This window comes from Ranitomeya variabilis, chromosome 1, assembly GCF_051348905.1.
Source record: "Ranitomeya variabilis isolate aRanVar5 chromosome 1, aRanVar5.hap1, whole genome shotgun sequence".
NCBI lineage: Eukaryota > Metazoa > Chordata > Amphibia > Anura > Dendrobatidae > Ranitomeya > Ranitomeya variabilis.
This window is the reverse complement of record NC_135232.1, coordinates 65,597,613-65,613,024: the sequence shown is the minus strand read 5'-3', so window position 1 is coordinate 65,613,024 and position 15,412 is coordinate 65,597,613. Positions and strand designations below refer to the sequence as shown.

General features: G+C 43.0%; 1 protein-coding gene across 1 annotated transcript in view; it reads left to right on the top strand.

Moving 5' to 3' along the window:
- LOC143805313 (uncharacterized) overlaps positions 1 to 2,972 on the top strand; it is a 67,481-nt gene extending 64,509 nt beyond the window's left edge. Inside the window, exons 5-6 of the mRNA XM_077284504.1 lie at positions 1,462 to 1,552; positions 2,053 to 2,972. Coding sequence (XP_077140619.1) covers positions 1,462 to 1,552; positions 2,053 to 2,257 — 296 coding nt within the window. The 3' untranslated portion in view covers positions 2,258 to 2,972. The remainder of the gene's footprint in view (positions 1 to 1,461; positions 1,553 to 2,052) is intronic.
- Positions 2,973 to 15,412: the final 12,440 nt, after the last annotated feature.

The following is a 15,412-nucleotide window of genomic DNA, read 5'->3' as shown; positions in this document are numbered from 1 at the left end:
GGCGGACAGGTAACTTGCAGTTCAGCTGTCCTGCCGGTCTCTGCTGTAAGTCGTAGAGTCCCTTACAACCTCGGTGTTCCGGCTACCGGTTATCTACGCTTCAGAGGGAGGCAGCCTGCTCATAGCTGGTCTCCCCTGATGTTACTCTCCTGTGCTTTGCTCTCCTGCACGCTCACTGAACGATGTTCTTTCCTTCTGTATATCTCTTTCTTTAGGAGCTGTAGCGGCTCTGGCTTCACGGCTCCTTCAGTCCTTCTGACACTTCATGTCTGACTACTCTCTCCTCTGTCCTCTGACAGAATCTGACTAACTTCCCTCCAAACCACTCATATATACATATGCAGGGGAGTCACCTAGAAATAGGATCAAAAGCTCCCCCTTGTGGCCTGGAGTGGGAACCTGTTGGGTGCATTGTGGTTACCTGATAAAAGATATCCTTCATCGCTTCCAAATGTAACATCACTCTCCCCGTGAGGAAAGCAATGTCACTGTGACGACCAGGACCCTGGTGTGCCACAAGTGCATAATATGCTACAATAGACTGTGCCAATAAAAAGTGACACTTGTCCAGCAAACAAGTCTTCACTATGCTATGTCCCCAAAAAAGATATTTCTTAAATGGCACAGGTTTAAAAAAAAAAACAAAAAAAAAAACCACTATAAAAAGAAAACTGTCCGGCCATGCACCAATTTTCCAGAAAGTCTGCATATCGTATAGCTTGGTTGGTCATTTGAAATTTTTAGCTTACTGAAGAAGGGGGTTTCCGAGGTCCCCCGTCTGAAGTTTGTTTAAAAAAAAAATAATTCTTGAATCACCCTCCCCGGGTCCAGCACTCAGTTTCTGACGCTGCTCTCAATGTTTGTAGTTGTCTGCAGCGCTGAAGTCATGTGGACAGCGCTGCAACCAATCAGGCACCTCTAGCAGAGTCGTAATCTTAGTGCTGAACGGAAGGGTGGCAGAGGAAACAGCACGTTTTTTTCTTATTAAACAAATAGCTGCAGGGGGCTGGGGGTTTTCTGAAATCTGAAAACCTGTTGGATACTGAGTTCTGTGAGAGCTGTATACAGAGAGCTCCCCCTACTGGAGGCTGCAGGCCAAAAACATTTTGTAAACTCTGTAGCCCTGCAAATGAAAGCAAGGGACCCTGTATGCAGTATATTAGAAAGGACACCACTCAAGAAGTTTCTCTAGCACTTTAGAAACGTTTTTATCTTGGCATCTTTCAAATACGCTAAAACAGTGAATAATGAAAAACATATTCACTCTAAGTTACAACTGTGCAATCATTTCCTTACGCTTCGGGGGTCTACCCCCTCTTTCAATGATGCATGTGGTTTGCTTTGGGGCTGTGTATTATAAAAATAAAATTCTGATCCCTATAGAGTTATATGATGAAAGTAATTTACAAAGTATTGTGGACTATCATTCATTATTATTCAATATTCCTCCTCTTCTCACAGGCAGTGGATGGAGAATCGCCATGTTGATTTTAAGCCCCTTTACATTCATCCTGGGGGTGATCATACTTGTACTGAATGTCCGTGTCAACAAGTAAGTCTGATTTAAAGAGAACCTGTCACCAGGTCAAAAGTGGGTAGTTTTTGCTCTTATTTTATTCCTGATGCTGTCCTGAAGATTCCATTTTTTTCTTTTTAAAAATCCACCATATAGTGCCAGAAATATGGGTCTTTTTATCTCGGTCTAATTTTTATGACCTTTACTAAAGGGGCGTGGCTCACATAATCCTCCTGGGGCGTGTCTTTGGGCTTTTACACATTATTACCCTGTGAGCCACTCCCCTTAGTAAAGGCCAGAAACATTAACACTAAATATAAAGGCCAATATCTCTTGAACGGTATGGCGGATTTTTAAAAAACAGAAAACAGATAACACAAGGGAGTAGCAAGAATATAATAGAAACAGGAACTGGCCACTTTTGACCTGATGACAATTCCTCTTTAAATACTCATTACAAGGCTAGTACAGAATATTTAGCAAATGTTATACATAAATTTAAAGGTGTAATATTAAAATATTATTTTACCTTCCAGGAAACGGAAACTTTTATCAGCACTACCAAATCATGTCAAACCTCACCATAAATTTGGTTCTCCCTATGAGCAATCCCCTTTAACCGGCAAGGTCGACCTGTCTGAGTATCCGGGTCCAGATTCTAACTCAACGACCCTGAGGCATGGAGAGATCCTGATCGAGTGGAAGGACGGAACAATCACTCCGCTGTATGATCAGCAGTAAGAGGATGACCTAGATTTATACACATTGTGACCAAGCCATGGCTGACCCAGACTCCTCAATAAATACTCTCTCCTTGACTTTCTAATGGTTGAATAACCATTACATTTCTGTAATCCCAACCAATAAATATTCATCCTCTTATTTTTAGTATTAGAAATCACAACAATGTCTTTTCTTGACCATCTTGACTTTTAAGATCGTTAGATTCCTAACTTCCCACCTAATTTATACACATCCATGTGTCTACACTGTGTACAGAATTATTAGGCAGTGAGTATTTTGAACAGATCATCATTTTTATGCCGATTTTCCACCTCCAAGCTGTATAAACTCGATGCTTATTAGATGAAGGAGATCAGGTGATATGTATTTGTATTCAGGTAAAATGGGCCAAAAAAAAAAAATGATTTAACCAACTGAAAAATAAATTGATACAAGCCTTAGGGAGGAATGCAGTACTCCTGAAATTGCTAAAATATTGGGGAGTGAACACAGAACTATCAAAAGTTTTGTTTCAAATAGTGAACGGGGTGACAAGCAAATGCGTTGAGCCAGAAAGATGCAAATTAGCTGCCAAAGTTGTGAGAAGAAACAAATGTGAAGTGACTAAAGCCATTATCTTCCAATGCTGTCATGTTATAGAACTGCAACCTCCCTGGAGGCCCAGAAGTGCAGGGTGATCAAGGTTCAGAGGCACAGCTGAGGTAAGGAAGGCTGAACCCGACCACCACTGAACAAGACACAGAAGTACAGGGTGTTCAAGCCTCAGAGACACGGTCGAGGTATGGAAGGCTGAACCTGACCACCACTGAACAAGACACAGAAGTACAGGGTGTTCAAGCCTCAGAGACACGGTCAAGGTATGGAAGGCTGAACCCAACCAGCACTGAAAAAGACACAGAAGTACAGGGTGTTCAAGCCTCAGAGACGCATTCGAGGTATGGAAGGCTGAACCCGAACACCACTGAACAAGACACAGAAGTACAGGGTGTTCAAGCCTCAGAGACACGGCCGAGGTATGGAAGGCTGAACCCGAACACCACTGAACAAGACACAGAAGTACAGGGTGTTCAAGCCTCAGAGACACGGCCGAGGTATGGAAGGCTGAACCCGAACACCACTGAACAAGACACAGAAGTACAGGGTGTTCAAGCCTCAGAGACACGGTCGAGGTATGGAAGGCTGAACCTGACCACCACTGAACAAGACACAGAAGTACAGGGTGTTCAAGCCTCAGAGACACGGTCGAGGTATGGAAGGCTGAACCCGAACACCACTGAACAAGACACAGAAGTACAGGGTGTTCACACCTCAGAGACACGGTCGAGGTATGGAAGGCTGAACCCGACCACCACTGAGCAAGACACAGAAGTACAGGGTGTTCAAGCCTCAGAGACACGGTCGAGGTATGGAAGGCTGAACCCGAACACCACTGAACAAGACACAGAAGTACAGGGTGTTCACACCTCAGAGACACGGTCGAGGTATGGAAGGCTGAACCCGACCACCACTGAACAAGACACAGAAGTACAGGGTGTTCAAGCCTCAGAGACACGGTCGAGGTATGGAAGGCTGAACCCAACCTGCACTGAAAAAGACACAGAATACAAGGTGCTCAGAGGCATGGCCGAAGTAAGGAAGGCTGAGCCCAACCACCACTGAACAAGGCAGAGAAGTGCAAGGTTTTCAGTGTTCGGAGACATGGTCGAGGTAAGGAAGACTTAAACCTGACCACCACTAAACAAGACACAGAAGACGAAATGTCAATACTTGGTTAAGAAATATGTGAAGACAGATTTTTCAAGGGTTTTATGGACTGAGGAGAATAATGACTCTTGACGGACCATGGTCACAAACCTCCACCTCTACTCAGACGCCAGCAAGATGGACTTGGGGCACTGCTATGGGCTGGTATTGTTAAAGATGAGCCAGTTGGACCTTTTGGGGTTGAAGATGGAATCAAAATCAACTCTCAAACCTACTGCCAGTTTTTAGAAGGCACTTTCTTCCAGCAGTGGTATAAGGAAAAGTCTGCATCTTTCAAGAAATCCATGATTTTTCTGCAGGACACTGCTCCATCGCAGCATTGAAGTCTCCACTGCTCAGCAGCCAGTAAATGCCTTAATAATGACAGAATAATGATCCGGCCCCTTCCTCGCCTCACCTAAGCCCTATAGAGAACTTGTGGCCCTTCCTATATGGGAAATTTACTGTGAGGGAAAACAGTCCCCTCTCTGATCAGAGTCTGTGGTTGGTGCTGCCCCAAAAAATCGTCAACTGATTAACTATCTGATAGACTCTATGAGTAGAAGAATTCTGACTGTTATTGAATAGAAGGTTAGATATATTGTCACTGAGATTTTTATTCAAATGCCAGAAATGTATTTTTTTACATTTTGAGCTGTTTTGGTTATTATTCTCACTTTAACAATTGAAAATAAACAATAGAGATGTAAAATTTTGATTTTTTTATTAGTTGCACAATAATTCTGCACATGTAGATATTCCCACTTTTACTTTCTTAAATATTCAAGTTTCAGGTTTATTAACTCTTTGGATTGACCAAGAGCATTGGAGATGTTCAATAATAAAATTAGTAATAAAAAATACAAATTACCTAATAATTGTGCGCACAGTGCATTGTATTGTTCAAGTAACAACAATATGTTTATTATAGACCTTTAGTTGGTCGGATGACCATTAGTTTCTGTCTTTCCAACTAACAAATGACCATTCTCCTTTTTCAGTAATTGAAGTCTCAAGGATTGATGTTTTTCGAGGAATTTTAGGAGCAGAAGTTGAGCAGAAAAGCATGAGATCTGATTTGGCTGCATGAGAGACATTGCGTACAAGCTTACCTTGGCATGTCATGCATGAAACTCTTTACTAGGAGAAATGTTACTTCTGAGACCCCAGTCAAAAGCCTCTCGTGCAGCCAAATCAGATCTCACGCTTTGCATTGAGGTGGGGCAACACCTCTAAACACATGTCTACAAATTAAGGTTCTGTTTTGGCTTTGATCTTATGTGATATGACAAGGCTAGGTAAAGGGTCGATATTGACTTTTAGTATTACTACTTCCAATAGATGTCATCAGAGTTCAAGCTCTCTTCCTCTGTAATAAGGTAATTTGCATATTTGCTGAAAACCATGGGAGAACGAGCTGCTGCGAGCACAGCATCAGTGACGTGCGGTGACACCATCGAGGTTACTGCAGGTCCCTGAGGCTGCATTCCCACACTCACTTCACTGTGTGCCGGGAAGATGAACGGCGGTGACCTCATTGAGATCACCGCAACGGTAAAACGGTGTGGATTTTTATTTCAAATATAGGACTTTATTCTGGGTGTTTTTTATTTACAATTTGACTATGGGGTCAGTAATGGTGGCGTCTTATAGACGCTTCTCCATTACTAACTCCTGGGCTTGATATCAATGTCAGCTGACAATACAAAGTTGATTTGAACCCCAACCATATGTCCCCATTTGCCACCGCCACACAGCGAGTGGGAAGAATGAGGCTACGCATCATACTGTATTTGGTGCATTTTATGGATGTACCTGAGGGCTGATGTTGGTTGCCTGGAGGGGCCAATATCTCTGACCCCATGTCAGGCTATTAATATCAATCCACAGCTGTTTAGCCTTTGCTGGTTTTCGTTTATAATGGGTCCCCACCTCATTTTTTTCTGGGATCCCCTGTAGATTCACCATTAAAGGCTAAGCAAAGAACTGTGAGCTGTTATTACCGGTAATAGCCTGGGAACCTTTTAGGATATAGCCCTTTTCTCAGATTATTAACATCAGCCATCGGCTTTCCCTATACTGGTTATGAAAATCGAGTGGGAGTCCACGCCATTTTTTTAAATTTCAGCTGCTGCTGAATACAACTCTCATCATCGTCTCCTGGTTGCACTGATCTCAGCGCGAGTAGTAGACAATGATAAGAGCTGCCTTCAGCAGCCGGCGCCAGGGAACAGCATGAACTGTACCGCTTCTTCCCAGGTGCCGGTACGTGTCACACTAATGACAACTCTCATCATTGTCTCATGACCTCTGCTTTTCACAGACACCGGTACGTGTCACGCGTACGGCACACGGCTGTCACATAACTACACAGGGACACGGACCTCACCAGTACTCGTTTTTCAGGGATCACCAGGACATGTGAAGGAGGCCTAACCCTGAGAGAAGGAAAGGAGAACCGAGAGAGCTGTCAGAAGCGGGTGCAGGAGTTCTGGCAAATTTGCAACATTTTTGCAGACTACACAACTAAAGGATTTATAGACAATCTGCAACCGCAAAATGGTAGCACATATTTAACGAAGACCATTTAGGAAAACGCTCAGTGCGCAAGTATACATAGTGTTTCATTTCAGATGTCGAGTAGATTAATGAGATTGGCTGCCCGGATTATAACTCTATCTGTGGATATTTTTCAAAGTGTGTGGGGATCGGGTGTCTTTGGTGGTTACATTCACTGGGAGAACTGGAACAATCCGCTGATAACAGATGGTGCGTTGCCATTTTAAATGTGATATTTGAGAACAGCGTATAGTGATACATCCAGACAGGATAAGACATGAAAGAGAAATATATGCCTGCTAACATTTATTGTCTTCTGGAAGAATTCAGGATTTTCAAGGACATAAGAGTCAAATTTAAAAAAAGAAAATATTAAATAACTTACAATGTAATTTATAGATAAAATTAGCATCTGGTGCCCACAACGGAAAGACGGTGGCCACATGAGACCAATACGAACACATAAATGCGCGGTACACAGGGACGGCCTATACAGCTCTGGCAAAAATTAAGCGACCACTGCAAAATGTTCAGTTTGTCTGATTTTTTTCTTTATAGGTATAATTTTGAGTAAAATGTAAATTGTTCTTTTAGTCTATAAACTACTGACACATCTCCAAATTTCCAAGCAATAAATTTTATTTTATTTTTTCTGAAAAGGAGAAATGGTCAAAATAAAAAAAAACCCCAGTGCTTACAGACCTCAAATAATGCAAAGAAAACAAGTTCTTAATCATTTAGAAACAACAATACTAATGTTTTATCTCAGGAAGAGTTCAGAAATCAATATTTTGTGGAATAACCATGATTTTTAATCACAGCTTTCATGCGTCTTGGCATGCTTTCCACCAGTCTTTCACACTGCTTCTGGCACAAAAATGTAAGCAGTTCTTCTTTGTTTGATGGCTTGTGACTATCCATCATCCTCTTGATTACATTCCAGAGGTTTTCAATGGGGTTCAGGTCTGGAGATTGGGCTGCCCATAACAGGGTTTTGATGCGGTGGTCTCTTAATTTTTGCTAGAGCTGTATATGTTGAAAAAAAAATGGCTTGATTTTTTTCATATGGATTTTGTTGGCTAAAAAGTCCACGTGGCTTTTGGTGTGGTTTTGTAAAGACTTACAGTTTTTCATGCTATTTTGTTGTGATTTTTGCCATTTTTTTGCAGCTATTTTGTAGCAATAGTCAATGTTTTGCCATAATTTATGTGCAGACAATGTGCCAAAGAATTGATAAGAGGATATTTGGTGCTCACCATTAAACTCTCCTTTCTGTAATTTCATTGTGGGCACATAGGAACCATGGGGTGTACCTGAACAAGAGTAAAGGCGTATCCTCCAGACTGGTAGTAGCAGACACCTATGGTTTCCTGTGCCCCGCAATAAAGTGACCTTGAAATGTTATTTGATATGTTTAAAACCGTGTGGAAATGGACACCACAAGTTCACAATAGGCACGTGTTATCATTCAAATGAATGGGAAGCATGTTGCAAGCTGATTTGAAGCATTTTTTTTTACATATTGATTTTGACATGGAATCTGTGAAAAAACACTACTTAAAAAAGGTTGTATGGTATTAGAAAAAAAAGCCTGCTCTGTAACTACACTTATCCATGGGTTGTTGTCTAGTATGGCAACTCGGCTCTAACAAAGTTAAGATGGCTTAGCTACAATTCCACCAACAAACTGGACAAATGTGGCGCCGGTTTTAGCAGATTCAGCCATGTTTTCTAATCGTGCTTACTAAACAATGTATAGCAATTCTCCATATTCATTTCAGTTTTTTCCAAAGTACATAAATACTACTTCTGGACCACCCCATGACTATAAATGTAATTTGTTAGTTATATATAGAGAGGCTCTCTTAGCTTTCACCTGTTCACATTTGTCTTTTCTGTTTGAAAGTCCCGGTCAGTTTTTTTTATATATATATAAATGTGAAGGTGGTCCACACTTTACTTTGCACTGACGTTCTAAAACATCAATGCAGAGTAAGCAGCATGCAGGAAATCGTGCAGCTGTGGGCAGAGAATCGGCTGACAGATACAGCCAGACTACCAACAGCAAAGATAAACCATGTTTACCTTCTCCCTTAATGTCTACACAAGTGCTGAATTAGTGCTGTATTTATAGATTAGGATGCACTGACAGTGCTTCCTTCTCCAGACCAGGCGGTCATGTAATCATTGGGTGTAGGGCGGAAACAGGATGTGCTGGGTCCAAGGAAACCCAGTCAGTTCTGCTATCCAGGCAGGAGGCTGAATTTCCCCTGTAAGGCCGGGTTGCGAGTGTGATGCGAGAAACTTGTGCGAGCCTATCACATCAATACCTGGCACTGCCACCGAAGTGTGCGGCTGCAGAGAAAATTGTCTCTTCAGACAGGAAGAGGGCTAGAACCCTAGTGCCACCTATTGGAAGCAGCAATCCTAACAGTCAATGTCAACCCTTTAACGAGCCTTGTCACATGACTTAGGATAAAAGCCAAACCAGAATCTCAATTTGCAGACACTGTGTTTCAGGCTATTGCACCTCGTCAGTGCAAAGTGGAGATCTAGTTTGGCTGAATGAGAGGCGTCTGACCGGGATCAAAGAAGTACCGTTTCTCCATGCGGAGAGTGACATGTTAAGAATGTCGAGGTGAGCAATGCTCCTCTGGGAAATATGCAAATTGTCTCTTCAGAGAGGAAGAGAATTGCGGCTTTAAGTCTCCTCACCTCGACATTCTTATCATGTCACTCCGCAAGGAGACGCCTCTCATTCAGCCAAACCAGATCTCCACTTTGCACTGACGAGGGGCAGTACCCCGAAACACAATGTCTGCAAATTGAGATTCTGGTTTTGGCTTTTATCCTAAGTCATGTGACAAGGCTCGTTAAAGAGTCGACATTGACTGTTAGGATTGCTACTTCCAATAGGTGGTACTAGGGTTCTAGTCCTCTTCCTCTCTGAAGAGACAATTTGCATATTTCCCAGAGGAGCATTGCAGCTTTAAGTCTCCTCACCTCGACATGCTGAACATGTCACTCTCCGCAAGGAGAAACGATACTTCTTGGATCCCGCTGCATAGGAATACATGCAGCCGCACTCTCCGGTCTGAGTGTCGGTGGTGGGTATTGATGCGATAGACTTGCATGAGTTTCTTGCATCACACTCGTAAGTGTGACCCCGGCCTAACTGAGGCCAATATACCAGTACCAGGGAAAATCAGCAATAAACAGAATGTAATAATATGTCCAAATGACCCCAGATACCTTTTAAAACCTTATAGAGGGAAAAATGAGTGTTAAAAAAAAAAAAAAAAAAAAAAAAAATAAGAAAGAGAAAATAAAATAGAAACAAAATGATTTATAAAACAAAAACAAACAAAAAAAACATACTGCAAGTACAAATCACCGCTCTCAAGCCCCGACCAAGTTAAAAAAAAAAAAAATACGTAAAAATAATTTAATAAAAGGGGGACACAATTTTAAATGTTTTTAGCTGTCCTTTGTGGTGGAAAAAAGGAATGTAAAAAATAGACACATATTTCATATTCTTCTTTACACTGATCAGCAAAAAGTAAAAAAAAAAAGGAATATAGAAATGACATAGAAATTATGCCCCATGTATCATGAAATAAAGAGATAAATTATTTGACTATCTGAATGAGAAAATGTTTTAACCCCTTAACGACCGCCGATACGCCTTTTAACGGCGGCCGCTAAGGGTACTTAAACCACAGCGCCGTTAATTAACGGCGCTGTGGAAAAAGTGAATAGCGCCCCCCAGAGTCGGATTTTCTCTGGGGTCTCGGTTGCCGAGGGTAGCCGAGACCCCAGAGAACATGATTCGGGGGGTTTTTACCGACCCCCGAGTTGCGATCGCCGGTAAACGGTTAATTACCGGCGATCGCAACTCGGGGGTCGCAACAAAAACAAAAAAAAACGCGATTTGCCGTTTAATTTCTCTGTCCTCCGATGTGATCGCACATCGGAGGACAGAGAAATGTGGTCCCCGATGGCCCCCAATAGCCCCCCAATACTTACCTACCTCCCCCGGTGCTCCTCGTGTCTCCCCATGGGCGCCGCCATCTTTTTTCCGGGAAAAAATGGCGGGCGCACGCGCAGTGCGCCCGCCGCCCGGCACCCGGATGTTCTTTGGGGTCTCGGCTGCCGGGGGTAGCCGAGACCCCAAAGAACATGATCGGGGTCGGTTTGCACCGACCCCTGCTTTGCGATCGCCGGTAATTAACAGTTTACCGGCGACCGCAAAAAAAAAAAAAAAAAAAAAAGCGATCAGTTATTTCTCTGTCCTCTGATGTGATCGCACATCAGAGGACAGAGAAATAGGGGGATTCGGGGACCCTAACATACTCACCCGGGGTCCCTGGGTCCTCTTCTGTCTTCTCCTGCCAGCCGGCTTTTTCATCATGGCGGGCGCATGCGCAGTGCGCCCGCCATCTGCTGCCATCTGCCGGCCGGCAGGAGAAGACAAGTTGGGGCTAAAATTAGGGTTAGGGTTAGGGTTAGGGTTAGAGTTAGGGTTAGAGTTAGGGTTAGAGTTAGGGTTAGGGTTGGGGCTAAATTTAGGGTTAGGGTTAGGGCTAGGGTTAGGGTTAGGCTACTTTCACACTAGCGTTTTTTGGCTTCCGTCGCAATGCGTCGTTGGAGAAAAAACGCATCCTGCAAAAGTGCTTGCAGGATGCGTTTTTTCTCCATTGGCTTGCATTAGCGACGCATTGCGACGGATTGCCACATGTCGCATCCATCGTGCGACGGATGCGTCGTGCTTCGGCGGACCGTCGACACAAAAAAAACTACATGTAACTTTTTTGTGCGACGTGTCCGCCATTTCCGACCGCGCATGCGTGGCCGGAACTCCGCCCCCGGCTCCCCGCACCTCACAATGGGGCAGCGGATGCGTTGAAAAAACAGCATCCACTGCACCCGTTGTGCGGCGCTTACAACGCTAGCGTCGGTACGTCGGCCCGACACACTGCGATGGGCCGAGTACGACGCTAGTGTGAAAGTAGCCTTAGGCTTCTTTCACACTTGCGTCGGTACGGGGCGGTCGCAATGCGTCGGCCCGATGTACCGACGCACGTTGTGAAAATTGTGCACAACGTGGGCAGCGGATGCAGTTTTTCAACGCATCCGCTGCCCAGTCTATGTCCTGGGGAGGAGGGGGCAGAGTTACAGCCACGCATCCGTGGAAATGGCGGACGCGACGTACAAAAAAAAGGTTACATTGAACTTTTTTTGTGACGACGGGGGCTAAAGTTATGGTTAGGGTTGGGGCTAAAGTTAGGGTTGGGGCTAAAGTTAGGGTTAGAGTTGGGATTGGGGTTAGGGTTTGGATTAGGGTTGGGATTAGTGTTACGTTTGGGATTAGGGTTGGGATTAGTGTTACGTTTGGGATTAGGGTTAGGGTTGGGATTAGGGTTAGGGGTGTGTTGGATTTAGGGTTTTGATTAGGGTTATGGTTAGGGTTGAGATTAGGGCTGTTTTGGGGTTAGGGTTGTGATTATCGTTAGGGTTGTGATTAGGATTATGGATCGGGTTGAGATTAGGGTTAGGGCTGTGTTGGAGTTAGGGTTGGAGTTATAATTTGGGGGTTTCCACTGTTTAGGTACATCAGGGGGGTCTCCAAACACGACAGCCAATTTTGCGCTAAAAAAGTCAAATGGTACTCCCTCCCTTCTGAGCTCTGCCGTGCGCCCAAACAGTGGTTTACCCCCACATATGGGGCATCAGCGTACTCGGGATAAATTGGACAACAACTTTTGGGGTCCAATTTCTCCTGTTACCCTTGTGAAAATAAAAACTTGGGGGCTAAAAATCTTTTTTGTTGGAAAAAAATATATTTTTTTATTTTCACTACTCTGCATTATAAATTTCTGTGAAGCACTTGAGCTTTCAAAGTTCTCACCACATATCTAGATAAGTTCCTTAGGGGGTCTAGTTTCCAAAATGTGGTCACTTGTGGGGGTTTCTACTGTTTAGGTACATTAGGGGTCTGCAAACGCAACATAACGCCCGCAGACAATTCTATCAAAGTCTGCATTCCAAAATGGCGCTCCTTCCCTTCCGAGCTCTGCCGTGCGCCCAAACAGTGGTTTACCCCCACATATGGGGTACCAGCATACTCAGGACAAATTGGACAACAACTTTTGGGGTCCAATTTCTCTTGTTACCCTTGTGAAAATAAAAATTTGGGGGCTAAAAAAATCTTTTTTGTGGGAAAAAAAATATTTTTTATTTTCACTACTCTGCATTATAAACTTCTGTGAAGCACTTGGGCATTCAAAGTTCTCACCACATATCTAGATAAGTTCCTTGGGGGGTCTATTTTCCAAAATGGGGTCACTTGTTGGGGGTTTCTACTGTTTAGGTACATTAGGGGTCTGCAAACGCAACATAACGCCCGCAGACAATTCTATCAAAGTCTGCATTCCAAAATGGCACTCCTTCCCTTCCGAGCTCTGCCGTGCGCCCAAACAGTGGTTTACCCCCACATATGGGGTACCAGCATACTCAGGACAAATTGGACAACAACTTTTGGGGTCCAATTTCTCTTGTTACCCTTGTGAAAATAAAAACTTGGGGGCTAAAAAATCTTTATTGTTAAAAAATATATATTTTTTATTTTCACGACTCTGCATTATAAACTTCTGTGATGCACTTGGGCATTCAAAGTTCTCACTACACATCTAGATAAGTTCCATGGGGGGTCTAGTTTCCAAAATGGGGTCACTTTTGGGGGGTTTCTGCTGTTTAGGCACATCAGGGGCTCTCCAAACGCGACATGGCGTCCGATCTCAATTCCAGTCAATTTTGCATTGAAAAGTCAAATGGCGCTCCTTTGCTTCCGAGCTCAGCCATGCGCCCAAACAGTGGTTTACCCCCACATATGGGGTGTCGGCGTAGTCAAGACAAATTGTACAACAGCTTCTGGGGTCCATTTTCTCCTGTTACCCTTGGTAAAATAAAAATTTGGAGGCAAAAAGATAATTTTTGTAGAAAAAATGCGATTTTTTTATTTTCACGGCTCTACGTTATAAACTTCTGTGAAGCACCTGGGGGTTTAAAGTGCTCACCACACATCTAGATAAGTTCCTTAAGGGGTCTAGTTTCCAAAATGGTGTCATATGTGGGGGGTCTCTACTGTTTAGGCACATCAGCGGCTCTCCAAACGTGACATGGTGTCCGATCTCAATTCCAGCCAATTCTACATTGAAAAAGTAAAACGACACTCCTTCTCTTCCAAGCTCTGCGGTGCGCCCAAACAGTGGTTTACCCCCATATATGGGGTATCGACGTACTCAGGAGAAATTGTACAACAACTTTTGTGGTCTAATTTCTCCTGTTACCCTTGTGAAAATAAAAATTTGGGGGCAAAAAGATCATTTTTGTAGAAAAAATGAGATTTTTTATTTTCACGGCTCTACGTTATAAACTTCTGTGAAGCACTTGGGGGTTCAAAGTGCTCACCACACATCTAGAAAAGTTCCTTAAGGGGTCTAGTTTCCAAAATGGTATCACTTGTGGGGGGTTTCCACTGTTTAGGCACATCAGGGACTCTCCAAACGCGACATGGCATCCGATCTCAATTCCAGCCAATTCTGCATTGAAAAAGTCAAACGGTGCTCCTTCACTTCCAAGCTCTGCGGTGCGCCCAAACAGTGGTTTACCTCCACATATGGGGTATCGACGTACTCAGGAGAAATTGCACAACAACTTTTGTGGTCTAATTTCTCCTGTTACCCTTGTGAAAATAAGAATTTGTGGGCGAAAAAATCATTTTTGTGAAAACAAATGCGATTTTTTATTTTCACGGCTCTACGTTATAAACTTCTGTGAAGCACTTGGGGGTTCAAAGTGCTCACCACACATCTAGATAAGTTCCTTGGGGGGTCTAGTTTCCAAAATGGTGTCACTTGTGGGGGGTTTCCACTGTTTAGGCACATTAGGGGCTCTCCAAACGCGACATGGCGTCCGATCTCAATTCCAGCCAATTCTGCATTGAAACAGTCAAACGGGGCTCCTTCACTTCCAAGCTCTGCGGTGCGCCCAAACAGTGGTTTACCTCCACATATGGGGTATCGGCGTACTCAGGAAAAATTGCACAACAAAATTTGTGGTTAAATTTCTGTTTTTACACTTGTGAAAATTAAAAAAAATGGTTCTGAAGTAAAATGTTTGCAAAAAAAAGTAAAATGTTTATTTTTTTCTTCCACATTGTTTTAGTTCCTGTGAAGTACGTAAAGGGTTAATAAACTTCTTGAATGTGGTTTTGAGCAGCTTGAGGGGTGCAGTTTTTAGAATGGTGTCACACTTGGTTATTTTCTATCATATAGACCCCTCAAAATCACTTCAAAGGTGATGTGGTCCCTAAAAAAAACATGGTGTTGTAAAAATGAGAAATTGCTGGTCAACTTTTAACCCTTATAACTCCCTAACAAAAAAAAAAAATTGTTTCCAAAATTGTGCTGATGTAAAGTAGACATGTGAGAAATGTTATTTATTAACTATTTTTTTGTGACATATCTCTCTGATTTAAGGGCATAAAAATACAAAGTTTGAAAATTGCAAAATTTTAAAAATTTTCGCCATATTTCCATTTTTTTCATAAATAATCGCAAGTAATATCGAAGAAATGTTACCACTAACTTGAAGTACAACATGTCACGAAAAAACAATCTCAGAATCAGCGGGATCCGATAAAGCGTTCCAGAGTTATAACCTCATAAAGTGACACTGGTCAGAATTGTAAAAATTGGCTCGGTCATTAAGTACCAAATTGGCTCTGTCACTAAGGGGTTAAAATCAAAAAATAGCATTTCCTATAAACCCCAAAAATGTGCCTGGTCA